The 26,042-nt window shown below is 37.3% G+C and overlaps 12 protein-coding genes across 12 annotated transcripts; 4 read left to right on the top strand and 8 right to left on the bottom strand.

Annotated features, from left to right (window-relative positions):
- Nucleotides 1–2: 2 nt before the first annotated feature.
- Nucleotides 3–2,212, bottom strand: EV154DRAFT_547972 (transmembrane amino acid transporter protein-domain-containing protein). The gene is made up of 3 exons (XM_051604786.1): nucleotides 1,420–2,212; nucleotides 820–1,346; nucleotides 3–745 (listed from the first exon to the last, which is right to left on the bottom strand). Exons 1-3 carry the CDS (start codon nucleotides 1,980–1,982, stop codon nucleotides 129–131), a joined length of 1,707 nt encoding a protein of 568 aa, XP_051462389.1. The 5' UTR covers nucleotides 1,983–2,212; the 3' UTR covers nucleotides 3–128.
- A 1,059-nt stretch (nucleotides 2,213–3,271) lies between these two features.
- On the top strand, nucleotides 3,272–5,442 carry EV154DRAFT_300316 (prepro-carboxypeptidase Z). Its single transcript, XM_051594856.1, has 11 exons — nucleotides 3,272–3,311; nucleotides 3,398–3,537; nucleotides 3,603–3,730; nucleotides 3,811–3,919; nucleotides 4,033–4,322; nucleotides 4,398–4,432; nucleotides 4,488–4,556; nucleotides 4,622–4,854; nucleotides 4,910–4,938; nucleotides 5,010–5,103; nucleotides 5,176–5,442. The coding sequence occupies exons 1-11, from the start codon at nucleotides 3,308–3,310 to the stop codon at nucleotides 5,401–5,403; spliced, it is 1,359 nt and encodes a 452-aa protein (XP_051462388.1). The 5' UTR covers nucleotides 3,272–3,307; the 3' UTR covers nucleotides 5,404–5,442.
- A 96-nt stretch (nucleotides 5,443–5,538) lies between these two features.
- EV154DRAFT_535972 (uncharacterized protein) lies at nucleotides 5,539–7,170 on the bottom strand (the record flags this gene model as incomplete). The annotated part of the gene is made up of 2 exons (XM_051604103.1): nucleotides 5,539–7,050; nucleotides 7,144–7,170. 2 exons carry the CDS (start codon nucleotides 7,168–7,170, stop codon nucleotides 5,539–5,541), a joined length of 1,539 nt encoding a protein of 512 aa, XP_051462387.1.
- A 774-nt stretch (nucleotides 7,171–7,944) lies between these two features.
- Nucleotides 7,945–8,973, bottom strand: EV154DRAFT_593282 (uncharacterized protein; the record flags this gene model as incomplete). Its single annotated transcript, XM_051606944.1, has 2 exons — nucleotides 7,945–8,731; nucleotides 8,807–8,973. 2 exons carry the CDS (start codon nucleotides 8,971–8,973, stop codon nucleotides 7,945–7,947), a joined length of 954 nt encoding a protein of 317 aa, XP_051462386.1.
- A 1,102-nt stretch (nucleotides 8,974–10,075) lies between these two features.
- EV154DRAFT_300278 (CTLH/CRA C-terminal to lish motif domain-containing protein) lies at nucleotides 10,076–11,667 on the top strand. Its single transcript, XM_051594855.1, has 6 exons — nucleotides 10,076–10,259; nucleotides 10,316–10,434; nucleotides 10,504–10,760; nucleotides 10,836–10,999; nucleotides 11,069–11,231; nucleotides 11,309–11,667. Exons 1-6 carry the CDS (start codon nucleotides 10,133–10,135, stop codon nucleotides 11,637–11,639), a joined length of 1,161 nt encoding a protein of 386 aa, XP_051462385.1. The 5' UTR covers nucleotides 10,076–10,132; the 3' UTR covers nucleotides 11,640–11,667.
- Nucleotides 11,668–11,677: 10 nt separating this feature from the next.
- On the bottom strand, nucleotides 11,678–13,638 carry EV154DRAFT_494363 (uncharacterized protein). The gene is made up of 6 exons (XM_051599895.1): nucleotides 13,494–13,638; nucleotides 13,321–13,421; nucleotides 13,211–13,246; nucleotides 13,038–13,142; nucleotides 12,910–12,957; nucleotides 11,678–12,844 (listed from the first exon to the last, which is right to left on the bottom strand). The coding sequence occupies exons 1-6, from the start codon at nucleotides 13,552–13,554 to the stop codon at nucleotides 11,696–11,698; spliced, it is 1,500 nt and encodes a 499-aa protein (XP_051462384.1). The 5' UTR covers nucleotides 13,555–13,638; the 3' UTR covers nucleotides 11,678–11,695.
- Nucleotides 13,639–15,266: 1,628 nt separating this feature from the next.
- Nucleotides 15,267–16,182, top strand: EV154DRAFT_547969 (uncharacterized protein; the record flags this gene model as incomplete). Its single annotated transcript, XM_051604785.1, has 2 exons — nucleotides 15,267–15,413; nucleotides 15,520–16,182. The coding sequence occupies 2 exons, from the start codon at nucleotides 15,267–15,269 to the stop codon at nucleotides 15,745–15,747; spliced, it is 375 nt and encodes a 124-aa protein (XP_051462383.1). The 3' UTR covers nucleotides 15,748–16,182.
- Nucleotides 16,183–16,839: 657 nt separating this feature from the next.
- EV154DRAFT_598911 (uncharacterized protein) lies at nucleotides 16,840–18,031 on the top strand. Its single transcript, XM_051607077.1, has 2 exons — nucleotides 16,840–17,211; nucleotides 17,269–18,031. Exons 1-2 carry the CDS (start codon nucleotides 16,861–16,863, stop codon nucleotides 17,989–17,991), a joined length of 1,074 nt encoding a protein of 357 aa, XP_051462382.1. The 5' UTR covers nucleotides 16,840–16,860; the 3' UTR covers nucleotides 17,992–18,031.
- A 22-nt stretch (nucleotides 18,032–18,053) lies between these two features.
- On the bottom strand, nucleotides 18,054–19,677 carry EV154DRAFT_494359 (uncharacterized protein). The gene is made up of 6 exons (XM_051599894.1): nucleotides 19,529–19,677; nucleotides 19,273–19,431; nucleotides 19,186–19,221; nucleotides 18,804–19,136; nucleotides 18,203–18,747; nucleotides 18,054–18,129 (listed from the first exon to the last, which is right to left on the bottom strand). Exons 1-6 carry the CDS (start codon nucleotides 19,580–19,582, stop codon nucleotides 18,081–18,083), a joined length of 1,176 nt encoding a protein of 391 aa, XP_051462381.1. The 5' UTR covers nucleotides 19,583–19,677; the 3' UTR covers nucleotides 18,054–18,080.
- Nucleotides 19,678–19,733: 56 nt separating this feature from the next.
- EV154DRAFT_559023 (uncharacterized protein) lies at nucleotides 19,734–20,278 on the bottom strand (the record flags this gene model as incomplete). The annotated part of the gene is made up of 2 exons (XM_051605523.1): nucleotides 19,734–20,143; nucleotides 20,203–20,278. The coding sequence occupies 2 exons, from the start codon at nucleotides 20,276–20,278 to the stop codon at nucleotides 19,734–19,736; spliced, it is 486 nt and encodes a 161-aa protein (XP_051462380.1).
- Nucleotides 20,279–20,632: 354 nt separating this feature from the next.
- On the bottom strand, nucleotides 20,633–24,577 carry EV154DRAFT_300041 (SacI homology domain-containing protein). The gene is made up of 18 exons (XM_051594854.1): nucleotides 24,560–24,577; nucleotides 24,201–24,486; nucleotides 24,072–24,146; nucleotides 23,879–24,009; nucleotides 23,448–23,823; nucleotides 23,243–23,385; nucleotides 23,057–23,171; nucleotides 22,914–22,996; nucleotides 22,757–22,805; nucleotides 22,472–22,694; nucleotides 22,292–22,390; nucleotides 22,159–22,228; nucleotides 22,051–22,089; nucleotides 21,869–21,980; nucleotides 21,731–21,803; nucleotides 21,451–21,668; nucleotides 20,785–21,367; nucleotides 20,633–20,724 (listed from the first exon to the last, which is right to left on the bottom strand). Exons 2-18 carry the CDS (start codon nucleotides 24,340–24,342, stop codon nucleotides 20,649–20,651), a joined length of 2,607 nt encoding a protein of 868 aa, XP_051462379.1. The 5' UTR covers nucleotides 24,343–24,486; nucleotides 24,560–24,577; the 3' UTR covers nucleotides 20,633–20,648.
- On the bottom strand, nucleotides 24,555–24,722 carry EV154DRAFT_398210 (uncharacterized protein; the record flags this gene model as incomplete). Its single annotated transcript, XM_051595224.1, has 1 exon — nucleotides 24,555–24,722. A coding segment is annotated over one exon (168 nt), but the record flags the coding sequence as incomplete, so codon positions are not given.
- Between the last annotated feature and the right edge of the window lie 1,320 nt (nucleotides 24,723–26,042).

Genomic DNA, 26,042 nt, shown 5'->3' with positions numbered 1-26,042 from the left:
GAAAGAAAATTGTTTGATTTGGTATATTTACAAGTAACAAAAGGGAGGGGTGTGTGTGTGGAAAATTATAATAAATAAGTTATGTACAAAAAAAAAAAAAAAGGAAGCCTACTCTTTTTTTTTTTTTTTTAGTTGGCAGGACAATAAGGGGTAAGGGGCTCACCAGCAGAAATAGGGTTGATGAAGGAATCAATAGAGACATACAAGGTGTAAACCAAGATACCTGCACCAAAGACAATGAGAGCGATATCCGGAATGATTTCGCTCTTCTTCTTTGTGACCTTCATATGAAACATACCGGGGAAGATAAAGCAAAGGGGTACACAAGCGACAGAGCCAACAAGCGATACAAACTTATCCAAGTTTTCACCTCCAATACCATAAGCGACAACAGCACAAAGGACACAGAGAAGAGTTCTGTAGAGATTCTTGGACCATTTAACAGCAAAACTATCTCTACCTGATCTGAACTTGTGGAAGAGACCGTTTTCGATAATCTTCAAGGCAGGGAAAAGCATTAAAGGGGCGGTCAAACAAATGGCAAGGGAGTACAACAGTTCAACAGAGATAGTGAGCTTATTGGCAGGAGGGAAATTGTAAATGACAGCGGATTGAATAGCGTCACCATAGGCCAAGTAAGAGATAGAACCGATCAAGATATAGATAACACAGACAATTAACATACCCAAACAGAGGACGAATGGGAATCTTTCGGGACGTTCCATAGACTCAACAATAGGAATAACTGAGTTAAGAAAAAAAAAATTAGCATGCATTTCTTATCGACTAGTGGCTAAAAGGGGGGTAATAATTACTTACTCAGACCAATGCCTTCAAAGGAGAAAGTGGCTGTACCAATCATCATACCAAAACTGACAGGATTGACAGCAGCGACATTGGGACCGACACCATTGACACTTAATTCGACAGCCGTAAAATAAATGATACAAACCAAACCAAACAAGATAAAGAGATCAGCAATGATGGCAGTGAAGGATAATTTGGCGATATGACGGATGAGGGAAAGAGGGATCAAGATAACGAGTGGCATCCAAACATAGTACTTTTGTTCGATACCGGCTGTACAGTTAGAGAGGACATCAACGACACTCACCAAGTTACCCGAGACGAAAATAAAGTAAGAGCATACGAAACCGATTTGAGAGATGACAATGAAAAACAGGACAATGTAACGGGTAGCTTTACCATAGAGTAAACCACCCATATCACCATAAGAACCACCAATAATGTGTTGCGTGCTTACCAATCGTAAAAATGCAAATAGACAGATAAGTGCAATGACAATCATTAGCACAATGGATAAAGCCAAACCACCATTTTGGAATCTAAAATAGACGCAGTTTAGTGATTTTTTTCGCCTAAAAGTAAAATAATAATAATAATAATAATAAAACTTACGCTTTAGGTAAAAACAAAACACCCGAACCAATGAATGCCTTCAAGAACATGAACATGGCTTTACCAACAGAGGCTTTGGGAGCGATATCTGAAGCATCTTCAATCATTTCTTCACCCACGGTCGACTCTTCGTGCTTATTCATGGAAGATTTGCGGGAAGCAGGATAGCTCTTTCTCTTTTCCTCATCAATCATATTTCCAAGGGTAGGTCTTGGGTAGCTGTCATCTAAACGTTCACCTGCAAAGTTACTGTAGACAGAGAGAGAGGAAATTGTTCTGACCATGGATCTTCTTTTGGCAGCAGTAGCAAAGGAGGTAGCTCTACTGGAGATCTTGGGTCTGGGTGTAGAAGTGACATGAACGGAAGAGTTGACACGACTTCCTTCATTGTATTCTGGTCTGCTATTACTATTAGGGATGTGATTGGGCATTCTTTCGGAATCATCAAAATGGGCACGACTTGCTGAACGAGAGACTGCAGCAGGTCTTTGACTTGGTGTGGTATAAGATTGACTGCGATTCACAGTGCCTCTGACACTTTCATCGATATTTTTATTACTCATTTGGGACAGTAAAAAAAATGATTTTTTTGATTTAATAAGAAATAGGAATAATATTTTTTTTTTTTACTTTAGTTTATTACCATTTTTCGTGGATCTTTATATACAAACAACCGGCCATTGAAAATTTTTTTCCGATTGGTTTTTAATGAGATCCTTTTAGCGGAGACGATTTTTTTTGTGCTTGAATGAAACTTGATCAAACAGAAGAAAGTAAAAGAAAAAAAAAGAGTTAGCCTTTTTCTACGTCATGTTACACATTCGAGAGTGAGCAGCAGAGAGAGCGAGAGAGCGAGAGAGAATTTAAGAGAAAGGTTCTTTTTTTGAATCGCCTCTTCTTTTTTTGCTTCTCCACCTTTTTTAATTTAGACAGACTCTTCCCTTTATGTTTGTCTGTTGGGGGGATTACTTTTTTGCATTAAGCTTTTTTTTTTCTTGTTCCTGAACTATTGCAAATAATAATAATAAAAAAAAATTGTGACTTAATGTTTATTTTCTGGATATAGTTAAATGATCCAAAAGGGAGTTTTACTGTTTACAGTCCCCCCCCCCCACTCTATATCATTATTTACGTCAAAGGGGGGATGAAATTCTCACGCAGGGGGAACAGGATCGACCCACGTTTTCCTATATAAACATCGAATTCCCCCCCCCCCCTTTTTTTTTTTTACACCTGCATGTATTTTCGTGTTGTACCAAACCGACGTCAGATCTTATATGATATCATAAACATAGTTATTCTGATTGGACAAGAGCATCGTTCCCCCGCCTCTCTGATGACGGAATGACATATTTTTTTTTTTTCAAAAAAAGGAATGCGTGTGTAACTCATGGCAAACAAACATTACCTGTCATTGGCATAATCATCGAGTCCAATGGGGGAATCATTTTTTATTCTTTTATTGTCTTTTGGAAAAAGAGAAACGATTTTTCCTAAAGGGGTTCTTTTCATACCGAATTTTCTCTCTCTCTTGTTTTTTTTTTTTTTCTAGAAGGAGGAAAAAAAAGAACCGAGACTTGACAAATGGTTTTACGTGGGCATCGATGTGTGCATATCAATTTTTTTTTTTTTTTTTTAAAAAAGAAACGTTCTTCTAATAAAAGGGCACTTTACCTTTATTAGAAGTTCTTGAATAAAAAATCGAAACACATGCGAAACGGATCGTGTCTACACCCAAAAAAAAAAAGAAGTTTTTTTTTTATTCCCGTAACTGACATTTAAAAAAAAAATACATTTTCAATCAAACCAAAAAGCTTAACTTTTTTTTTTAAACGACTCTCAGTATCGGTAATATAGACAAAAGGAAAAATACAAAAAAAAAAAAAAGATGGGTAAGTTTTTGCTTTACTATTCTCTTTTCTCTTTCTATCGGGGGATTTCTTTAAAAGAAAAATGAAGTTGAAGTTTTTCTTTGTAGCAGTTGCATGCATTGTTCATGGAGGAAATGCAGCCAGTACGTACGAACCTATTGATTACAAGGTCATTCAAAGTTCAAATCATCCTAATTACAGTGTCCGATTTGTGAACCCAAATTTATGCGACCCCAATGTGACACAGGTAGAAATACTTATAAACCTTTTTTGTGTAATACAACTTTTTTTTTTTAACAATCATGGGGGTAGTATTCTGGGTATTTGGATATGGGACCGAATAACCATTATTTTTTCTGGTTTTTTGAAAGCAAGAGTAATCCAGATGCCAGGCCCTTGACAGCATGGTTGAATGGTGGACCTGGTTGTTCCAGTATGATGTAAGGGGGGGGGGGGAATCTACCTTTAAAAAAGGTGTGGGGGGTGGAGAAAAACGGCTTATTAATTAGGTTATTAAAAGTGGATTGTGGCAAGAGAATGGACCTTGTCGGAGCCATGGTGATGGTACGGAGATTGGTTATAACGCCAATACCTGGACGCATTTTTCAAATATGCTTTTTATTGATCAGGTTAGTTTTGAAAAAAAAAAAAAAAAGTGTGTGTGTGTACGTACGTACGCGCGCGAATCGAAAAAAAAAAAAAGAAGGTTAAAAAGTAAAAGGATGGATTTTTTTTTTTCTAGCCAAATGGAGTTGGATATTCTTACGGTGACCCATTACAATTTAATGTGGAGCAAGGTGCGACCCAATTTTATGAAGCGTTACAATTATTCTATGAGGTCTTTCCAAAGTATCGTGAGGTTCCCTTTCATTTGTTTGGAGAATCTTTTGCGGGCCGATATATACCTCATTATGCAGATTACATTGTGAAGCAAAATCAGTTGCTACAAGGTGTTGTAAACCCTCGTGGGAAGGAAATTCCGATTGATTCTGTGGGGATTGGAAATGGATGGATCAATCCGCTTATTCAATTGTAAAGCTCGCATGTTTTGTAATTTTTTTTTTTTTTTTTTTTTTTTTGAATTGACATTTTTGATATATTTTTAAGTAAACATGCTGCTGGTATGGCATGCGATTCTAGCTGTAAGTGATGAAATTGATTGTAATGTGTCATACATAACGCTTATAAACCTTTTAGATGGACCACTTGTATCATCGGATGTTTGTGAACAAATGAAGGGTAATTACCCGACGTGTGCAAAATTAAGTAAGTTTTTTTTTTAAAAAAAAAAAGTAAAGTAATAAAGATGAATTAACGAGGGTATAATTAAGTTGAAAGGTGTTACGAGACAGATGAGCAATATGCGTGTGTAGCAGCGGATAGATATTGTACAGAAAACATTGATTTATTGTTCCAGACATCTGGGCTCAACTATTACGATGTTCGAAAGGGATCCAGAGAGATTGATCCACCTGAGGATTATGTGCGTATTTTAAATAACCCCGAGTTCCAACAAGCGATTGGTGTTGAGTCTTTAAAGTTCGAGCAATGTGCTGAAAGGCCTGTAAGTTTTTTTTTTTTTACAGAGAGATTATTTTGTTTGACATCTCCCAATATAGTATGATGCCATGAGTAGATCAGGAGAAGGGTGAGTTTTCAATGAGCGCGTGTGTTTCCTCCCCAGAGAAGCTAAATCATTCCTTGTGTTTTTTTTTTCAGAGCGCGAGATTCATCACCCGCTCTTGCTTCATTGTTGAACAATGGTGTTCGAGTTTTAAATTATGTAGGTGATGCGGATTATTTATGCAATTGGGTAAGAAATGATAGTTTTTTTTTTAAGGGGGGGGGGGGGACATGATTTTTGACTTTTTTTTTTTGTTTGTAGTACGGAAATTATGAGACAATGGAGCAACTCCGGTTCAACGGAAGCAGCGAATATAACAAACAAAGTTTAAAGCCATGGATTTACCGTGGTAGAGAAGTGGGACAGATGAAGGGTACAAATAGATTGACCTTTATTCGAGTGTACAATGCAGGACACGAAGTCCCTTATTACCAACCTCAAAATGCCTTGGCCATGTTTTATACTTGGATATTTAAAAAAGAATTCTAATAAGTCGTATTTTATATAAAAATAGTTTTTTATATAATATAAATCTGTCTAATTTTTTTTTTTTTTTTTTTTTTTACATATTTTTTGATGATATGCTATGATTGTTTGCGTGTGTGTGTGTGTGGGTAAATATATCTACAATTTTTGCTTCTTGTTCGTCTTCTTGATAGGCTTCTTCTTGTTAGCGACAGGAGCAGCAGCGATAGTAGAGTATTCCTCTACCAAATCGCCGTAATATTGAATGGCCTTTTCAATGATTTTCTTTTCAGCAATACGACATGTTAAAGCATAGTACTTTCTAGAATGATCGGCGACCTTCTTGCGTTCCTCGATGTCCTTTTCGATAGGCTTCCATTCACCGTCCTCAAGGTATTCTAAACGTCTGAATTCACAAAGTGCGCGACAGACTTGATAAATGGTACGCTTCACCTCCACCACAGCCTTGGATTTGTTTTCACCTTGACTATTGGCAAGTTCATCAAAGTAAGCCATGGCATTGTCCATATCCTTTTCGAACTTTGCAAAAGTGGATTCACCAACAAACATGACGTGAAGTAAACACATGAGTTTATCTTCAAAGAGACCTTCCGAGTTGATAAAGTAAGGACGACCCTTTCCGCCTTGTCCTTCATCTTCACCTCCACAACATCCACCCTCTTCATCATGCTCGTGTTCTTCTTCTTCGTCCTCATCGTCATCGCCATGGGCATGACCTTCATGACTGTGACCTTCATGACTGTGACCTTCATGGTGATGACCTTCATCATCGGAGGCGCAACAATCTTCTTGACAGCCATTATCGAAATCATCCTCTTCCTCTTCCTCTTCGCCTTCAGCGGAAGGACATAAGGTCTTTTCGTTCTTTAAGAAAAATTCCCAACGAGGTCGAGTGAGTTCAACAGCGGCCTTTTCGACCTCTTCGGCAGAAGCTTTAGGCATTTTAGCCTTCAAGATTTCAGCGGTGATGGCAAGACAGCAATCGACGATGGAGTCCTCACCAATGGAAACGTAATCGTTCTTGTTACCATCGTAACAGAAACCATATTTACTTAAAAGAGCGATATTGGGATGATCACCATAGGTGTTAAAGATTTCCTCACCCTTTTTGACGTCACGATCCAACACCATATCACAGGTATCTTTCTTTTCTTCCTCTTCTTCTTCAGCAGCGTCCCAAAAATTGACGCCTGAAGCTTCTAATTGATCAAGATCGGGTAACTCGGTGTCCAAACCCATCTCGTCTCTTAATTCTTCTTCACTGTCGTCTCCGAGATCCTCGGCGTCCTCCCATTCGCCTTCATGCTCGCTGTGATCTTCAGCGTCACTGTGATCGTCATCTTCGAGGAAATCGAGGTATTGATGTTCACAGTATTCAAGGGCACCACATGAATCACAGACTTCGAACTCAGTTTCGAAATGGACGTGTTCGCCTTCTCCCTTGTGGTTGAAGATATCTGCAAAGGGGACAAGAGCGTTTTCGTGAAAGGCGTCTACTTCGAATGCACGAGAAGAGATCAAGGTGGATATTTTGATGAATTTGTCAAAGGAATAAGGATCATTATCGGGATTTGTTCCACGATCAAAGATATAAGGGTAGTCTTCCAAAAGTGGTTCAATTAATTCTTCATAATCATCTTCCAAATCACCCTTTTTTTTTTTTTAAAGAAAGAGAGTGTGCGTGTGAGTGGGTGGGGGGTCTTTTTTTTTTAAAAAGGGAGAGTACATATAAAGGAATCATACCAAATCATTGTGTACGGCGGATTCCATTTCTGTACCGTTAAATAATTCCTTTTCTTCTTCTTCCCAAAAGATGGGTAAATCCTCGCCTTGATCGGGTAAAGCTTGAAGATAACCGTACCAGGGGGAATTTTCCTTTTGTGCGATTTCGTAAAGGACGGCTAAGGCGAGTGGACAACCTCCTTCGAGGTTAGCTTCGTCTAGGATATTTGAAATACCTGTTGTTTTGATGGAGAGAATACAACTTTTGGGAATCTTGACGACTAACAGAGAAAAAAAAAAAAATTATGAGGGGGGGGGGTGTGAGTTTTTTTTTTTTTTATATATATACCTGGCTTGTCCTTCTTCATGTTTTTCTTGGCAAATACACCAAAGGATCCGTTGGATTCTCTAATCTCTAAAGCTTCTTTATCCCATTCGATCTTGTTTTCGTCGAACCAATTTAATAAAAGTTCCAGCTTTTTTTGTTGTGCAGACATGTTTTTTTTTTGGGTGATTGTGTCAAAAAAACGAAAAAAAAAAAATCTTTTTTTTTTTTTTTTTACCGAGAGAGAGAGACAGAGTTTAAATGTGACTTTGTTTTTTTAGCATTGATGTGTTACACGGGTTGTTGCTTTATGAGTGAAACCCATGTTTTGATCTACATTAGAGTGTACAAGAGTGTATATTATAATTTTTTTGTTTTATTAAGTATAGAGATTATTAAGAAGTAAAAAAAAAGAGAGAGGTGAGCAAAAGGGATTAGATTAATTCATTAGGTTTTTTTTTTTGTTTGTTTAAAAAAAAAAAAAGAGAGAGAGAGATTTAATGGGGAGGAGCTGTATTAGCAGGCTCAAGTGTAGGTGTTTGGTAACCATGCATGGGAACGGATACAGAATTAGGATCATGGGATTGATTGGGAGTATGTGGGGTGTTTCCAGTATGACCTACATGACCCTGTGTATCATAATTTTGTTGATGAACAGCGCCTGTTGTATTTGGCGAATAAGGCTGTTGTAACATGCCTTGTCCGCCGTTGGTTTGAGCACCATGTTGAGGAACAAAGACGGGAGAAGCCATATACAAGGGTTGAGAGGAATTAGGATTACCGTCCTTGAAATTAGGATCGATAGCGTTCTTGTTTCTTCTCTTTTTTCCGGGACGACCACAGGTGGTACCTCCCGTGTAGCAGAGGAAGGAGATCATGAGCGATACGAGAGCGGAAATGGTCAACCAGAGCGAATTACCCACCTCTGCACCCCAACCATCCTGTCCGGTTACAGCCTTGATACCCAAGAAGATGACGACGAGGGAGAGGATAAAGGCAGTGAGCATGACACAAAAGGTGGTCAAGACGAGAGTCGACATGGAGTAACCCAGACCGCGACGCTTGACGCAACAGATGGGCAGACTGAAGCACCAAAAGACAAAACTGAAGCCACAGCCAATAAAGAAAAGGATGAACATACCCAAGAAGAGACCGGAGGCTACATAGCTGTGGGCGGCGGTGGGGGCAATGTTGGAGATGTTGGGAGTTTTTGCCCAGTTATAGGCGGCACTGGAAGAGCTACAACTTGACACGACACCACTGCCATCGCCTTGACAATAATTCCTGCGATAGGGTTGAATTAGAAAAAAAAAGAAATAAGGATAGACATACACAAAAAAAAAAGGGTTTTTTTTTTACCATAGACCAAAGGAATAAGATAGATTTTGAGATCTACTGAATGCTTTGGCAAAGTAAATGCCTGGTAGGAAAGTACTTGGTAAATTACCAATGAGAATAAATAGCTCTATGATGAAACTGAAGAGTAGGAAGAGAGATCCTACTGCTGTTAAAGTAGGGAAGCACATTGTTTGTTTGTTTGTTTGTTTGTTTTTTTTAAAAAAAAAAAAATGTAAAAGAAAAGTAATTAAAATAAAAAAAAAGAAGGGTTGAAAAGCAGAAAAGGTTAATTGTCAAGTAGGAAAGTTTTATTAAACAAAAATTAAAAAAAATAAAACTGAAAGTCTCGGGGGGAGAGAAAAAGAGAGAGAGAGAGAAAAGAGGTTTTTCATTAAGAAACCCTGGTAGCTTGAAAGTGGGTGGATACGACATTTCAGAGACATTTCTTTTTTAATAAATGTTTGAAAGAGACAAGACAAGAGAGAATAGAGACAGTATTTTGTTATATTGATTTATGTATGCATAGTCTAGTAAATAAGATAAGGCCTGGCTTGGGTTTGTATTCTTATAAAGGTACATATGGGATGACTCCTTATGTAAAAAAATAAATAGAAAAACACTGTAAAGTAAGTAAAATAATCCAAGATGTTTTACTTCGGAGAATTTCTTTTTTTTTTAAAACATGACTCCCCCAAGCACATCATTATAAACTAGGGGATGAGACAAAGTGTATGTAAACCCATACATTGGATTTTTACTTGAATCAATTGTCACGCAAAAGGTACACTAGGGGTGTCTCTTTTGAAACTTGGTAAATCTTTTAGTAAACAAAGTCGAGCCATCCAGTTAGAAAAATAAAAATAAAAAGTCACTTAATAGTTGGCGTGTGTCTATTAAATAAAAGAAAGGGTCCATTGTTCGAGTCTTTGTTTAAACGAGCAAAAGAGGGGGGGGGGGGAGAGGATGATCTCTGACCCTTCCAACGATGGCTTTTGTGGCGTAGTTGCTTAAACGGTGCATTTGAAGGGCGTCATGTAAACACCCTTTTTTTTTATTTTTTTCTTTTTCTTCTTCTTTCTCAACAGCATGCATTATTTTGAGAGTAGATTTTTTTTTTTTTTTTTTTTTTTTTTTTTTGCAACGCGTCACTTTAGGTGGATGTAGCTAATTTATGTTATGACCACATACTAAGAGAGAGATAGAGAGAGAGTGAAATAACACACGTGAGTCGGAGTTATATCATAAATGGAGTCGACCCACACATTTTTCAACACACACTCACACATACATTTTTTTTTTTTTTCCCTTTCCCTATCAAGTTTTTTTATTTTATTTTTTATATATACAATGAATACGATCCTGAACACCTGCCTTGATTTACAAAAGAAGCAAGCCGCAATGCAAGATACGCAACTTGAAAAATTGTTTGCGTTTAAAGCCATGTTACAAGCACAAAAGGAAGCGCTTTCGCAAAGTAAAAGAAAGAAAAAAATCGGAGGGAATTTAGACAAACTTATTTTTTTTTGATAGATTTTTCACCACAACAAAGTTTATTACAGATACAAGACAAGGCGAAAAATCTACAATTTCAAAAGCCACAGAAAGAATATCAAAGCAGTTTATCGAAATTGAACAAGGAGTTGGACAGGGTAAAAATGATTTTTTTTTTTTATAAAGAGTGAATTTTTATTTATGCTAAAAAAAAAAAAAAAAAATAGAAATTTAAGCAGGATATATCAGTGATCTATCATCCGGAGGCATTTGCAGGCAAAAAGGACTTGATTGCGAGAGCGTTGGCTTTACACTTTATTCGAAAGGGACAATTTGACTTGTGTGAGGAGTTTATGAATGAAGCACACATTCCCATTGATGATGAATTGCGCGACATGGTGGAACACTTAAAGTCTGAATTTGAGCAAATGTATAATATACTACGTCAATTAGAAGAAGAAGACGATGTAACTCTGGCTATCAAGTAAAAAAAAAAAAAAAAAAAATTGCCGATTATTTTTTTTTGCATTGTATTCATATGTATTTATCTCTCTAATAGATGGGCAGAATCACACCATGACGGATTAATGAAATTGGGAAGCTCGCTAGAGTTCAATTTACATCGTTTGAGATATATTCAAATTTTTTTGATGGGTAAAAATTTAGATGCGATGGAGTACGGAAGAACCTATCTGAATAAGTTTGGTGAAAAGTATAATGATGGTGCGTATCATACAGAGAAAGTCATCAGCGTTAAATAACTCATTTAAAAAAAAAAAAATCTGTTTTTAGAAATACAAAAACTATTTGGCGCACTTGCATTCATTTCAAAATTACCAGGAACTAAGTACGAATATCTTGACTCAAGATCACATTGGACAGATATCAGGCTAGAGTTTCAAAGGGATTTTTGTTCCTTGCTAAAGATGAGTGCTGAGAGCCCCCTTTATACCAGGTAAGATTCTCTCTCTACTTTTTATATATATATAGATACAAGAAGTCTAAGTTATGTATGTGTATATATATATATAGTGTGTATGTGGGAACTACGGCTTTACCCGTGATTATGAAATTGTACACAATCATGGCTAATAAAAAAGCAGAGTGGAGTGCACAGAACGAATTGCCTGTAGAGATCCCATTGGAAGAGGATTTACGCTATCATTCTGTGTTTGCATGTCCTGTATCGAAAGAACAAGCAACTGAAGAAAACCCACCCATGATGATGCCCTGTGGCCATGTTATCTGTAAAGAGAGTTTAATAAGATTATCAAGAAATGGTCGCTCTTCTTCTAGCAAATTCAAATGTCCTTATTGTCCTAATGAATCCTCTGTTGAACAGGCTGTTCAAGTTTACTTTTAAAAAAAGAAAAAATCAAAATAAATAGTAATAATAATAATATATGTATATATTTTTTTTTATTCAAGTTGTTTAGCCTTGTACAAGACAATATAGGCAGTGTGCCAGTCACCTCCACCATCCAGACGTTCAATATCAGCATCACGAAGAACTGAGACTTTATCATCATCAAACTTGTGCCATTCATCCGCACTCTTTTTAACCCATGCAATATAATGACCGGAATCAGCCGATCTACCCACATGTGTCAATACAGCCACAAGTTCGTATTGTCCAGTAGGGTTACATCCGATATCCTTTACAAGTTCAGGATCTAAATAATCAGTCCAGTCAACCTTATCCTCTGTTGTATCCATAGGAGTAACTGCTGCTGCTGCTGATGATGATGATGATGATGGTGATGTGGATGAGACTTCTGTTTTACCAATATCACTATTCATCTTTCTACGCTTTTCATCTCTTTCTTTTTGCACCTTTTTATCCTCCACTTGCTTCATCTTCAATTTAGCTTTAGAGAATTTGTTTTGGAGTTCGGGTGTACAGATTTCCGTAGCATCGAATTCGAGAGGGAATTTGACCTTACGCAAGATCTTGGCCTTGACTTGTTCTTGGGGTTTCCAAAAGAAACGAACGAACTGGATGGGTAAATATTGGGGAAGACGTGTGATGCGTGATTTACGTTGGTATTTGGCTGTGCGATTTAAAGTAGGTGAATTCTTTTCTAATTCTTCATTGAGAGACTCCAAGATACCGTTGATCATGTAATTGGTATTGATGGAGATATGACAACTTAATTTGTTGAAAGGTTCATGAGCGGAGACGACCTTTTCTTCTTCGGGAGCTTCTTCACAGATGGTTTCTGTTTGTAATTCACCCGTCATGTAACGTTCGATAAAATTCTTGTCACCTTCCTCCTTGGGTAATTTCGCCTTGAGAACGGAGATGAGTTCACTCCAGCATTCTTCCGCGTCTTGTTGCATGGGGACACCACCCTGACCAACTTGAGAGAATTGGGGGAAAGATTGACGAAGCATCTGCCAAAAGATCAAGGGAGGGAAACCGTCTGATACTTTAGAAAGGTTGCCAAAGAGATCACGAAGACTTGCTACCAAATTACCGCGGTTATCCACTCCGTTTAATCCACCTTGATACTTGTCTAAAGCCGTTTTTAATTCGGGCATAGCACGCATACATTGTAAAGTAGCATTCTATGTTTCTGTTTTTTTAGTTTCATCATGGTCTCTCTCTCTCTTTTTACGTGTTTTGACTGTACCATATAACATGTATTGCCGAGGTTTTCTAATCCAGGAGGAATATCCAACTATGTTTTTTTTTAAAAAAAAAAAAGACAAAAAAGGGGGTTACTATGGTCCCTACTTTCTATCTACATATATAACTTACGGCATTCATCACTTCGGCATCTGTCATGTCTTCCAAAAATTGAACAGGTTTAGGAGGAGCTTTAGGAAGCTCACCCGCAGTACCCATCATCATAAAACTATGACCCTAAAAGTAATGTGTTAGTACCTTTGTTCACATCCCCCTTCGCGCAAGTTTATTTCTTAACAATGTACCTCTTTCAAACCTAATTTATTGAGATCGGTAGTATCCTACATGAGAGATGATGAATAAAGAAGTGCAAAAAAAAAAAAGAAGAATGCTTAAAAAAAAAAAAAGTTATTACCTTCAAGATGCCACCTTTGACCATAATTTTTTGACGCTCAGGGGGGACACCTGTTTGTGAATAGATTTGAGTTTTGAAAAGCTCAGGTGACTCATCGGTATCTGACCATGAATTATGCATTAGTTGGATTAGATGCAAGAGGTGATTACTTTATAAAGGGGGGGGGGGCTTACCCAACTCAATATCGTCAAACTTTTTACCACTCCACTTTACGGTAACGTTAATTTTAGGCATTATTTTTTTGATATCAAAAAAGAAATAAGAAAAAAAGGTGATAAAAGGGCAATGGATGATAAAAAGTACGCGCGTTTTTTATTTAGTAGGACGTCAAAAAGAAGTCCGTTAAAAATCAACGTTCCCTAAAGACGCACCCTTCGAGCGATGACGTAGGACCATTGTATTTTAAGGGGTTAGGTAAAAAAAAAAAGTGGCACAAGCTGTCATAATGTAAAATATTGACGTGGGGAAAGCCAGACACTGCGCGTCCATTGTAATTTTCTATTGAACGAAAGGAGTTTTGTGAAATAAGAGGAGCATAAGCCTGATTGTCATTATTGATAAATATGCGCATGATAAGCATATGCTCTAAATTTTGTTAAAAGTTTTAAAAAACGGATTTATTAGGCTTCGATATATTGGGGGAAAGATGTTTACCCAGTTTGTTTATTTTAACGGACGGGGACGGGGGGGAAACTTTACAGTTGTTACCCTTCATAATTAAGAGTATTTAATATGATTCGAGTAAGCTGGCTGTTTAACAAAAGTATACCCGCCCCCCCCCCCTTTTTTTTTTTATGCAATTTATGTACACTTTTGAACAACAGACGTTTGAAATGCTAGATTTCTTTTGTATTTTATAATAAAACAACAGCGTATGCAAAGTAAAAACTGCCCGTTTATAAACCCTTCATATCCAAGTTATTTGATCTTCATTTATAATAAAAGATGGAATAGAATGATACATATATCCTCGTCTTTAAAAGCACTGCTCTTCGTTTATACTCGGTCGACTTTTGTCCAATAACCATAATTGAATTTAGTCTGTTAAAGTGTTAATTCTTTAATCTAGAAATTAATATTTTACCAAAACTTAGGAACAAGAAAAAACGTATAGCAACAGGAGTTGATTATTTCTAATGATCTCCCTAATTTCATTGAATGATGCTGTAAAGTATACTCTCCCGGTGTAGTCTAATAAAAAAGGGCTGTGGTAGTCTTGCAATGTTTCTTCTCTCTTTTTGCTATATACACCACACTAATGGAAATATCTAGGAAATTAGCAATGTGCATGAATGATTATGCAAAATACACTGAAGAAAATGCTAAAAAAAAAATACCAAAGAAATAAAAAAGGCTAGGCGATGTAAAAATTTGCTATAACATACCTAGATCCAAAACAGCCAATTATTGTAACTAAAGAAAGGATTCGTAAAATACCTATTTCCTACCATTTATAACCAGCCATATTAAATTAATTACCCTCTAAAGATGGGTTGAAAGACTATCAATTATTGATATATTTTATTTTTGGTGTTCTTTATTTTGATCTCTGCATCTGCAACCAAAGTTTTCTAATAAATTGGCGCTAACCTTCAAAATCACAGGTATATATTTTGGTCCACGTTAAGGTCTCGCCCTACAAAAGTGTGTGAAGAAGTCTTACTTACAAGATGATTAATCAAAAAGTGTGTGGGCGACATTTATTTGTAAAAAAAAAAAAAAAAAAAAAAAAAAAAAAATGATAAACAAGCTTATGTCAGGATGATTTCATTTGCTAATTTTATCATCCATAATATTTGGGCCTTTACGAAGAGTCGAAATATTTGCAAAAACCCCAAGCAAGTCAGTAGTATGAAGTGTTATAGATCTTTTTTTTTTTAAAGCAGGAAATTTTTTTTTTTTGCAATTTTTGCAAGCTTAAGACTGAGGCTAGTTTTTGCTATACTATGAGGATCTTCCAGGCTAGACTCTCAAGTCATATAAATCCGCATTATCATCTCAAAATATGTGAGAAGATAAACCACGTACCTCTAAAAAGACCTTGGTGTGGCGACATTGGGCGAATGGCAGTAGCAAAATGTGACTACTGCCAAGTATCTTTTTAAGGGAATTTTTATTTTGGAGTCCCTTATTTTACTTTGGTCACTTGAACCTGGTAGGTGATATTTATAGTTTATTACACATCCCATTTTTTAACAGTTGTCAATTAGCTTTTACTTTTCAATCATGGACATCTCCAGAGACTTGGCTATCTGCATATTTTTTTATGTAGAGTACAAGGAAGAAAACGTCAAAAAGTACAAAAAAATGCTAGAAAAAGAAGACTATGAGATTTGTTACAACACTAGGCCTAACGAACCCATCGTGGTTATGAAGAAGAGAATTCTCCATGAACCTGATCGATACCATTTATATACGGATAAATGATGACTTATTCTTTTCTAATAAATTTGCACTGTATTTTTTTTTTTAGCTGATCGGACCCATTTTGCATTGTTTTTTTTTTTGTGAGCTTTCTAATTTTTCAGTGTCGATATAAACACCCTCGGGTGCACTGGGCAAAGGTTTTCTAAATCGCACACTCAGTGTGTCTGAACATTGTGATTGCTTTCACTGATATATTAGCTGCACTATAATAAAATTATTTATCAGGAGTTTCAGTAAATGATTAAAACTTGTTTGAAGGATTGGGGGGATACACAGTCTCTTCTTTTATAGCTAATAAGAGGCAATCAATATCTCATCCTCCTGATGTAACAAAAAGATATACAGCGCTGTCAAAAAAGTAAAAATCATCCTACAATGAGTGAAGGAAAAAACCATGTGGGAAACGTTTCTCACGGATTTATTGCTTCAAATAGGAAAATATTTGCAAAGTAAAAAAAAAAAAAAAAAAAAAGAAAAAAAAAAAAACCAGTGATCTTCAAACACGATAATGTAGCTCAGCAAAAAGGCTGAGAAGAAAAACATGCTTTTTTCATGCAAAATCAGGTGCTTTCGTACAACAACCTTTCAAAGTCCGTGTACACGGGTGGGTGGGATATACTTTTAGCTCTTGGGGGGCGTAGGTCGATCTTTTTGAGAACAATGAGAGTCAGGAGGTTAGTGAGGGGGGGGGGGGGTGACATAAGATATAGGAGGGTGGGACAACCCGGAGACGGAGAACGGGTTTATTCTTGGTCAGAGTTTATTTCTTTGCTTTTGGGTGCGTGGTGAAACCTGAGCTATGGGTAACCATTACGTCAATTGAGTTGGAAAAACAATAGACTTTAATGGTTTTTTTTTATTTGTTTATGCTTTAAAAGCCTTTTTGTTTGTTAATTTCGGGTAGATTTAGAGGCTAAATGTTAATTAAAAAAGAGATAGAAAAAAAAAGACGGACAAGATGACTAGAATAGGAGTGGGTAATTTATCCTTTATTTTTTTGCCTTTTTCTGAAACAGGAGCGTGGTTTGAAAAGCTATAAACCTTGAATTAAGATATTTTTTTTTAAAAAAAAAATTATCCTCTTTTTCTTTTATTTACAAACAATTAAAAAAGATGAATTATTCACCTACACAGGAAGCACCCATGAACCTATTGACTAGTTCTTTCGTACCTGATATACAAGTAGAAGCTGAACCGTACCATCTGCATTATGGTTCAGACAGCGGATTGCCGTATGGTTCAGATAGTGGACTACAGTACGGCTCAGATAGTGGATTTCAGTACGGCTCAGACAGTGGATCACACTATGGCTCAGACAATGGATTACCGTACAGTTCAAACAATGGATTACCGTACGGCATAGGATTACCGTACACGAACAATGGGTTTCCCTATAGCGCCGATGCCTTGGCAAGCCAAGCCTTTTTAAATAACAATCCGCTACCTTCACCCCAATTTGACATGGTAACCTTATTTAGACTTTTTTTGGTGTACATAATTGACACTAAACATACTGGATAGACAAACAATTATGAGTTTATTTCTCATTCACCGGGATCTTCTTCATCCAATGATTCGAATCTCGTAGTATCTCCACCACAACCACAGCAGCAACCACAACCACAACCACAACCGCAGCAGCAGCAACCGCAGCAGCAATATACGTCGTTAAGGCGATCCTCTTCTGTACCGCCTCACACGAAACCTTTTGTGAACAAAGGAATGTATAACCAATTTCAGTTAAAGCACACGATGCCAAGCAAACGGCCTTTACCTGTCAAGATTCCACGTGTGTTACCACCTGCACAAACGCTACATCATCATCATCCTAAGGGAGGCATAACAGAGGCCCAGAGACGACAATTGGACGAGAAGTTGGAGCGAGTGAATTTTGATGATATCACGGTAGCTGAATTGAAAGAGATGTTACGAGAGCGAGGGTTATCTGCTACGGGGCGTAAAGCGGAATTGTTAAGACGATTAAAGAATGAATATGAAGGACTGAAGCGAGGTTCACCTATTCATCGACGCGTGGCCAATTTAAATTTGGCAGATACACGGAGGTCCTTTCAACCGTATTCACCGCCGATGTATGCTTCTTCACTGCCTGATTCTCATACCCCATATCTTAATGATCAGTATATGAAGCCATCCTTTTCACGAGAACCACAGGAAGAACAGTCTGGTGGTGGCATGGATGTATGGGATGATCAACGACTTCAGGACTTTTTAAACCAAATCTAAAAAAATGTACATGTAATTAAAATTTTTTTAAAAAAAAAAAAGCTTTTTATTATTTTCATCGTGTGTGTGTGTGTGTGTGTGTGGGTATTTTAAGCGTCTTCATCAGAAGAGCTTGAGCGTTTTCTCTTTTCGTGTTTTCTAGGATAAGAATAAATCAGTATGTGTGTGAGAGAGAGAGAGGAAAATTGAAGATATATAAAAGAGTACTTACATTTTCGCTAAAGGAGATGGCCTGTATTCATTCCCTGCTGCTGTAGGACCACTCATGGACCCCCTGGACGCAGGCCAATGAAAGGAAGTAGCACCTGAAATGGGTGTTGAAGAGAAATTCAAGGGACTGGGCAATTCATTTTGCTGATAAAATTCGGGATAGAATGTAGAGGGAGAAGGTAAATTATGTGCGAATTGAGATGGTAAAGCAGATACAACCCCAGGTGTTCCCTTTCCCCTATCCTTTTCTTCCTCGTCGTCGTTGGGGATTTCTACCCTTAAATTCATTGGTCTTTTGACACTTGGAGACCGTTGCTTTGGTCTCCCCTGTTGCTGCTGTTGCTGCTGCTGTTGCTGTTGCTGTTGTTGTTGCTGTTGCTGTTGCTGTTGTTGCTGTTGTTGTTGCTGCGGTGGTGGTGGTGGAGGGGCAGGGTGGTGATAGTATGGGCTGGGAGTAGGTGAATTCATGTGTTGTCCACTGTATGGAACAAGATGGTGCGTTGATGAAGGAGGCATCATGGGTGCATAATTTGGTGCCATTTGACCCTATTATACAAGATCAATAACAGCTAAATCAATGGGCACATAAATATATATATTACCTGCATGTACATCGGATGAGGTGGGTGTCCATATACATCATAATAGCCCATTGAAGCTTGCGTTGGTGGAGGAGGTCCGTAATTGACAGGATAGCGTGAAGGAGCCGTTGGTGGTGGTTGATGGTGGTACATCATGACGGTGGGTGGTAATGGAGGAGGAGGAGGTGGTGGTGGTAATGGAAGTGCTTGCTGTTGTTGTTGTGGTTTTGCTGGTGGTGGTGGTGGTACAATAGTCTTTGTTGTATCCGACATTCTAGTTTCATTATGATCTATCTCGTGTTCTATATTTTCCTCGCCTTCTTCCCACTGTTCTCCATCTGTTGAATCGATAAACTAGAGAGAAGTTAGAAAATAGCACTACGGGTTTATTGAGATGTCTTACGTCCTGATTTGATTTACTCTCGTGTGGATCGTTATACTATACATGGAATGAGAACATATAATTGGAGACAGTAAAAGAAGAGTTTACCTCTGTGTATTTCATTAGAATATGGTCAATGTCAGTACTTGCATATTGAACCAATTTCCCGCTGGTGTTGAATATGAGCAGTGCAATTTCACAGTTACATAAGACACTTAATTCATAAGCCTTCTTCATTAAACCGTGCTTACGTTTCAGGAACGTGACCTTTTTTTTTTTTTTTTTTTTTTTTTTGAAAAGGAAAATATATAAGAAAATAATGAAGGGAAAAAGATGGGAAAGTGTGATTCATCATTTACTTTACTTGCTTATTTCGTTCATCTTGAATGGGTTGAATCTTGATCTTTTTACGACCCATCTATTGTTAAGAAGAAGAAAGTTTAAAAAAAGAAATTGGGGGTGAGGTGTATAAAAATAGGTATTTTATAATATAAAAAGAAAAAAAGAAAAAAAGAAAACACAAAAAAAAAAAAAAGAGAGAGAAAGGGCAGTGTGGGTGTTATTTATAGTCACAAAAAGGGGGGGAGAGAAGGGGTTTGAATCATGTTTAATTGAGCTTTCAATTTTTCATTATCCTCAATTAAACGTTGTAATTCTAATTTGATTGTACGTTGACTCTTTTCGAAATGCTGTAAATGTTGTACTGTGGAGTGTAGTAAAGCCACTTTACTCATCTTTTTACCGACGCAAGCAGGCAAATGTTCTCGAAGGGCATCGAAACCGTCCTTAATTTGTGCTCGACGTCGTTGTTCGGATTGGATATGAACCCGGCGTCGGGAGACCATCTCCTTCTTGTTTCGTTTCTTTTCATATGTCTCTTTAGAGTATTGATGGAATTCCGGTAGATACTTGTCAACCCTTTCCGTTTGTGATGCGACTACAACCGGTTGCAAAAGATTCGTAGTCATGTACTGATAGTCTATGTGCAAATGATGAATTCATTGTTTTTTTTTTCTTTCTTTGTAACAATGTTTTTACCTATAGGTTGCAATAAATATGCATCATAATCATTCATCTTTTCACTGTATGCAGGAAAGAAATATGTGTCATTCATAGTGTATATAGAAAGGAGTGTATATATTAGGTGGGGATAAATAAAAGAAGAAGAAAAATAAAGGATGAAGAAGAGAAAGGCTTTGCTCCCCATATTCAAATTATATACCCCCTCTTCTCTTGCAAAAAAACTCAATATTTATCAGACCATAATTGAGGTACAATGTCCGATAGAACCTGTTGGGCCCCGAACAATCCTTTTTTTTTTTTTGTCTTTTCTTCTTCAAATGTAAAAAAAAAAAAAAAAAAAAAAAAAAAAAAAAAAAATCGTTTCCATAGCGACAAGTCAAGTGTTACTGTGGCAACATGGGAGAGTTGCTACCCGAGTTTTTATTATTAGACCCATCCGGGAGTGGGATTGGCATGAAAGGTTAGATCCAAATAGCTTGTTTAATCTTGTGTCCCATCTTTTTGAAAATGCCATCTGTCTTTTCTGCTTGTTCCAGACTATAAAGAAAAGAGTCAAAAAAATAATGGTAGGGGGAAAGAAAGGGGATGAACAATTACCTGATGATGGGTTTTTGAATGATGAAGTCCTTTTCGAGATGACCCGAGGCTTTTGTGATGGATTGTACCATGTCTTGTATTTGTTGTTTACAGCTCTGAACTTTCCCATCCAATTCACCCAAGATATTATAACGCACTGCTTTAAAGGTGATAGCCGAAATCTCGTTGTTGATCAAGACCTCGTCTTCCTCTTCGTCGTGTTGAATATTCAGATCGCCTAAACTTTGATTTCGAATACTACCCGTGTTCCAACGCACAGATTCTCCCTCGATCAGATGCGATAGGATGATGCCATAATTTTGGTCGGGGGAGCGCGAAGCGGGAGTGAGTGAGGATAGAATGTATTCTCCTACTTGAATGGATGTGATCGTATGTAAATCCAGTCGTTTGAATTGAATGACTTTTTCGAGACTGTAATTGTAACTGCAAATATAAAGTGCCTTTTCCGTCAATAAGACGACTTTTTCTTCAAACTCCTTGCCGGATTTCTTGCTGTTTGTGTTGTCCTGCGTAGGTGATAAGAGTGTCCAACCAGCGATTTTGGTTTCATCATCGGCAATGACGATTTCACTACTGATTTCAACTAGAAATATACGCGTTGGAATTAATTTTTTTTTTTTTTTTAAAAAAAAAAAAAGAGGGGGGGAGGGTTGGGGGGAAACTTACTGGCGTCAGTACGAATTTTGGCCCATCGTCTTTCGATGCCTGGTTCGGCAGACATGTTGGTACTTTGAGGTACATGACGAAAGATTTCTGTTTTATGATATCCCAGGATGAAATCCACGGTGGCTTGTCTCCAAAAGTCCTTGATAGTATTAAAGTACATTCTTGCTAATGAATTGGAAGCATCGTTCATCATGCCCGTGATATTTCGTTTACCAGTTCTTTAAATAAATGAGAATTTTTTTTGTAGTTGTAATGCGATGCCTAAAAAATATGTACATACCTGGTAAAGTCACCTTTTAAAGCACTAGTACCTGCATACATTCTAGAAATCATGTCACCGTTATTTGCCCAGACTAGGAAGAGTTAATGGAGGATGAGTGAAAAAAAGGTAAAGGAGATAAAAAAAATTGGGATTTACCATTGTTAAATATTCTTTCAAACTCATCGTAGAATTTGATGCCTTGTTCCGGATACTCTGAAATCCCAAAACGCATGAGTTGTAAATTCAGCACACTACGACCGAATGCACTCTTTGTAAAGTTTAAAGTTAAGATGACGGGTCTAAACAATTGCGAATTTAATTTTTTTTTTTTTTTTTACCTGTACTACATTTGTTCTATCCAGACAATCCATGCAGTTCTAACAAAAAATAGATGAGTACGCAATCATAAAAAAAAAGGGGGAGGGGGTGAGGTGCAATGAAATTACAGTTCTAAAGGTGCCGGATTGTTCGCAATAGACATTTTCCTTATTATTCCCGTTTGCTTCCCAGAAATATCTGTAAGAAAAAAAAAATAAGTATGGGTTTGTGGGGGATGTGGGGGTTGAGATTTGATTTTACTGTATTTTCGATAGATCGTCATGTAAACTCTTGCTAAGTTTACTTATATTTTCGAATCGCATCCCTTTTGTCTCTCGATGAAAATCAAACTCGACGTACCTAAGTTTTGGTGGGGTAAGTATATAATTGCTCTTTCTCTCTCTCTTTTTTTTTTTTTTTCTGGGGGTTGAGACACTTTACTTGATATTGGGATCGGCTAGGTTCTCGACGTGTTTACGATATTCTGATCCAACAATGGCTTCTCTGCCTGATAATTCGGTGAGATTAACCACGATCTGTCTGCCATATAATTTTTCTTGAATATCGAAATGTTTATGAAAGGCAGATTCGTTTTCGTCTTCTCCTCGTTCGAGAGAAGGAACTGGATGTAGACTATAAGGCGATTGACTCCAGAACAACGGGACTTTTTTTGTGTGTGTTGGTAAGTTGTTTTTTCCCTAGTTGTATCCATATACACGTACTTACTTGATCCACGTGTTTGTACAAATGATGCAACATGATTCGAATCGTCACGCTATAAAAGATACACTGATGAGCTAAAAAGTAAAAAAAAAAAAAAAAAAAAAAAAAAAAAAAAAAAAAAAAAAAAAAATTGTGTGTGTGTGTGTGTGTGTATGTGTACCTTGAATAAAACGACTTGTTCTGTTTCGACAAAATTGGCTACTTGGCCATCTTCATTGATACCTCTTCTTTGATACCGCATACCTTTGTCAAAGGGGGTTTAATTTTGGAATAAAGCGCAATAATAAGACAGGGGATGATTACCTGCTCTTTCTCTGCTTCGTCTTGATATCAATACGAAATCAAATGCGTAACCTTCAATGTTACATGGCTCAATTTGTAACGTCCCTTGCATTACAGGAACGATCCATTCATCCATCTAATATTACACCAAAAAAGGGGGCGTTATAGTGTGTGTATGTGTGTATTGAAATGATAGAGGTATAATACCTTTTGAGTGATAAAGTCACGCGTGAGGTGTTCATTCCACCAGAAACGTTTATCGACTTTTTTCCATAAAGGTACGGAGGGATCGTCGTAGAGTGGATCTGATTTGCTCTTTTCGTGAGATCTTTGGAAGCTATTGGTGATATCTATATAACAGGAGTGAATAGGATGATGGGGAGGTAAATAAAAAAAGGTGTAGTTTCTGTACCGCATGTGTTTGAATAGATAAACATGGATCTGCTAAACATTTCCGTGACTTGTCGTACGAGACGTTTTTCCAAGGCTTCATCCTCTGTGTCCTCTTCCTCTTCTTCTGAAGAAGATGAAGAAGAAGTAGAAGAAGAAGTAGAAGAAGAGGCGATGAGTGGCTCGCTATCTTTTTTGATGATGTCTGATGTGAGTTGATCGATCAAGAGTTCTTCCTTGGGTTCAGCTAATGCTTCCTGCGACTTATTTTTTGTGAAGGTTTGTTTGATGCGAGTGAGAAAAGAATTGGATTGTGTTAGAACGACGGGTCTGGAGGTAGGTCTTTTTGGAATGATGCGTTGTGATTCATTGTCTTCGTCCTCTTCCTCCTCCACGGTCTGACGAGAGGAGTTAAAAAAAATATTAATGCAGTAGGGGATGAATTTCTTTTACCTTTTTATCGAGTTTTTGGCATGCTTTGAATGAATCGAAACTTAAGCAACTGACACGTTCAATGACATAAACTGGGTTACCGAATAAATGACCTCGAAGTTGAACGGACGATATGATGACCATGTATTTTTCTATGTGTGCGTGTGTGGGGTGAATAATTAAAAGGAGAAAGGGAAAGAAGGGGAATGCTTACCTTTGAAACCTTCTACAAAACCAAGAACGCCGTGAATATCATAGCTTTGAACGATATTTACGGGCTTAAAAGAGTCTATACATGTGCATGAGTACAAGGTCATTTGTTAGTTTCTTATATAAAAGAGACCTCTTCGTGTCATTTTGTGTCCATCGAAATGGATTTCTAAAATATGTTCATCCTTGACCAAGACAAAAGAAGTGGTTGTCACGTAGAGTCGAATAGTTTCTTTAATATCATTTGTGCATAAAGTGTTGGATGTACAACGCATTCTTTGTATAAAATTTTATATATCTTTATAAAAAGCAAGAGAAAGAAGGGGATAAAATACAATTTATGAAAAAAGTGGGAGATCTAAACCCGCTTTATGTGGCGGGATTTTAATTTGTGGTGTTGTATCGACTTGGTTCTTGACCTGTGCAAAGGAAAGGGTTGAGCGAACAAAAGGATTAATATGGGAGTAAAAGGATATATATATATATGCTTACCTGGTTGAGACTTTAAACAGGACAGGAATAAGCTAAAGGGTTTGGCGACATCCATGGGCCATTGAGACATGCCGTCTAAGACGTCTTCAAGGTGTCCATTGCAACGATGTTGTACGGGTTTAGCGCTGGGTTTCTTGTCGCTGTGCTTGTTGAATGTGAATTCTGAAGGTTGATCTGACATGATTATTGCACTTAAAATAACAGAATAAGAAGAATCTAAAAAAAAAAAGATTTACCCTGGTACCCCACTTACAGCTTGTCTACAGGAAAACTCTTTTTCTTCCCGCTCCAACTCCACTCATGGACTGCTTTAAATCTGTACAGAATAAAGTATGACTGTATTGAATGACAACGCTTGAAACGAGAGGGTTCGGCTGTTCCTTTGCACTTTTTGGGTAAGAACTGTCTCCAATCGGCATACTATACGAAATAAAGGAATCCTTTGCCATGATGGATGTTTACATTCAAACGTTTTTTTTTGTCCCTATTCACAGTAGGACATTTTAATGGGCACCGCAGGACTTAGATAAGTGATGCTTCATTGTGATACAGTCAAGGGATGTGTAGTGAACAAGATTCTCAGCCACTTTTTATTTTAAAAACCTTCAGTTATTAGAAAGTAATGGGAGTCATTTATTCAAATACAGGATTTTAGTCTTGCGTGGAGTTTGGGTGTAATTTTCGGTTAAAATATATTCCATGGGGTGTGCGGCCTTATTCATCATCCGTGACTATACTTGCAGGCGAGAGTCTTCAATATGGCAAGAAGCCCAAACATAGCTTTGATATGATCAAAGCCAATCTTGTCTTGAGTTGCTTGACCCAGAGCGGAAGAAACCTCAAGAAGCAAAAGTTCTTGCTTATCAGCATTAATTCTTACTTTGCCATCTGCCATGGTATTTGAAACGACTGTCAAGTAATCCTTGTTTGCTTAGTTGCTCAGTCAGAGAAATCAATTCAATTTCTTTGGGTACATAAGTAATGTCACACTTCTTATTACGAAGCATACCTGCAAACAAGGCTTTATCAAATTACTGTTGAGGTATGCTTCAGATTCAGACAAAGTATCGCCTACGTCGTCATAAATCTCTTCACTATAACATAAAAATGGTAGTGCTGTCAGTAAAAATCTAGAATTACATTTTTGCAGTTTACAATAACATAAAAAAGCCAACTAGTGCTTCATTCTCAACTGCACTACCCTAAGCAGAACGTAAGACTTCAATATATTCCAGCATACGATTACTTCGTTGAAACGGCGCAGAGTTTTTAGCATCGTTTCAGCAATGGTACCTGGAACAATCAATTTTTTCAGATTGTTCCCGTCTTTCAAAAATTCCACCATTCTCGTCTTCATCACCAGGGGACTTGCGAGTATAACCCGCTATTTCATATCCTGCGTGAATCAAATTTTTGATTGACTTTTGATAATTAGGTAAATACTGTATTTTTGAACATTTTCATCAAAGTATTTGGCATAGAA

Source organism: Mucor mucedo (assembly GCF_025094135.1).
Source record: "Mucor mucedo strain NRRL 3635 chromosome Unknown EV154scaffold_8, whole genome shotgun sequence".
Taxonomy (NCBI): domain Eukaryota; kingdom Fungi; phylum Mucoromycota; class Mucoromycetes; order Mucorales; family Mucoraceae; genus Mucor; species Mucor mucedo.
This window is presented reverse-complemented; position numbering and strand designations above follow the sequence as displayed.

Excerpts from the sequence above, each read along its gene's own strand:
- EV154DRAFT_547972 (XM_051604786.1), bottom strand. The coding sequence starts at position 1,982 with ATGAGTAATAAAAATATCGATGAAAGTGTCAGAGGCACTGTGAATCGC. Across the intron at positions 1,347-1,419 it reads GTTTTGTTTTTACCTAAAGC|ATTCCAAAATGGTGGTTTGG; the intron begins GTAAGTTTTATT and ends CGTCTATTTTAG. Across the intron at positions 746-819 it reads CTTTGAAGGCATTGGTCTGA|TTATTCCTATTGTTGAGTCT; the intron begins GTAAGTAATTAT and ends TTCTTAACTCAG.
- EV154DRAFT_300316 (XM_051594856.1), top strand. Across the intron at positions 4,323-4,397 it reads ATCAATCCGCTTATTCAATT|TAAACATGCTGCTGGTATGG; the intron begins GTAAAGCTCGCA and ends TATATTTTTAAG. Across the intron at positions 5,104-5,175 it reads CGGATTATTTATGCAATTGG|TACGGAAATTATGAGACAAT; the intron begins GTAAGAAATGAT and ends TTTTGTTTGTAG.
- EV154DRAFT_300278 (XM_051594855.1), top strand. The coding sequence starts at position 10,133 with ATGAATACGATCCTGAACACCTGCCTTGATTTACAAAAGAAGCAAGCC. Across the intron at positions 10,260-10,315 it reads AAAGGAAGCGCTTTCGCAAA|ATTTTTCACCACAACAAAGT; the intron begins GTAAAAGAAAGA and ends TTTTTTTGATAG. Across the intron at positions 11,232-11,308 it reads GAGAGCCCCCTTTATACCAG|TGTGTATGTGGGAACTACGG; the intron begins GTAAGATTCTCT and ends ATATATATATAG.
- EV154DRAFT_494363 (XM_051599895.1), bottom strand. The coding sequence starts at position 13,554 with ATGCCTAAAATTAACGTTACCGTAAAGTGGAGTGGTAAAAAGTTTGAC. Across the intron at positions 13,143-13,210 it reads ATAAATTAGGTTTGAAAGAG|GGTCATAGTTTTATGATGAT; the intron begins GTACATTGTTAA and ends CATTACTTTTAG. Across the intron at positions 12,845-12,909 it reads TCGGCAATACATGTTATATG|AATGCTACTTTACAATGTAT; the intron begins GTACAGTCAAAA and ends ACAGAAACATAG.
- EV154DRAFT_598911 (XM_051607077.1), top strand. The coding sequence starts at position 16,861 with ATGAATTATTCACCTACACAGGAAGCACCCATGAACCTATTGACTAGT. Across the intron at positions 17,212-17,268 it reads CTTCACCCCAATTTGACATG|ACAAACAATTATGAGTTTAT; the intron begins GTAACCTTATTT and ends CATACTGGATAG.
- EV154DRAFT_494359 (XM_051599894.1), bottom strand. The coding sequence starts at position 19,582 with ATGGGTCGTAAAAAGATCAAGATTCAACCCATTCAAGATGAACGAAAT. Across the intron at positions 19,222-19,272 it reads TTCTAATGAAATACACAGAG|TATAACGATCCACACGAGAG; the intron begins GTAAACTCTTCT and ends TTCCATGTATAG. Across the intron at positions 18,130-18,202 it reads CCATCTCCTTTAGCGAAAAT|AAAACACGAAAAGAGAAAAC; the intron begins GTAAGTACTCTT and ends TTCTTATCCTAG.
- EV154DRAFT_300041 (XM_051594854.1), bottom strand. The coding sequence starts at position 24,342 with ATGCGTTGTACATCCAACACTTTATGCACAAATGATATTAAAGAAACT. Across the intron at positions 22,997-23,056 it reads ACGAAGCAGAGAAAGAGCAG|GTATGCGGTATCAAAGAAGA; the intron begins GTAATCATCCCC and ends CCTTTGACAAAG. Across the intron at positions 22,391-22,471 it reads CTAGCCGATCCCAATATCAA|GTACGTCGAGTTTGATTTTC; the intron begins GTAAAGTGTCTC and ends ACCAAAACTTAG.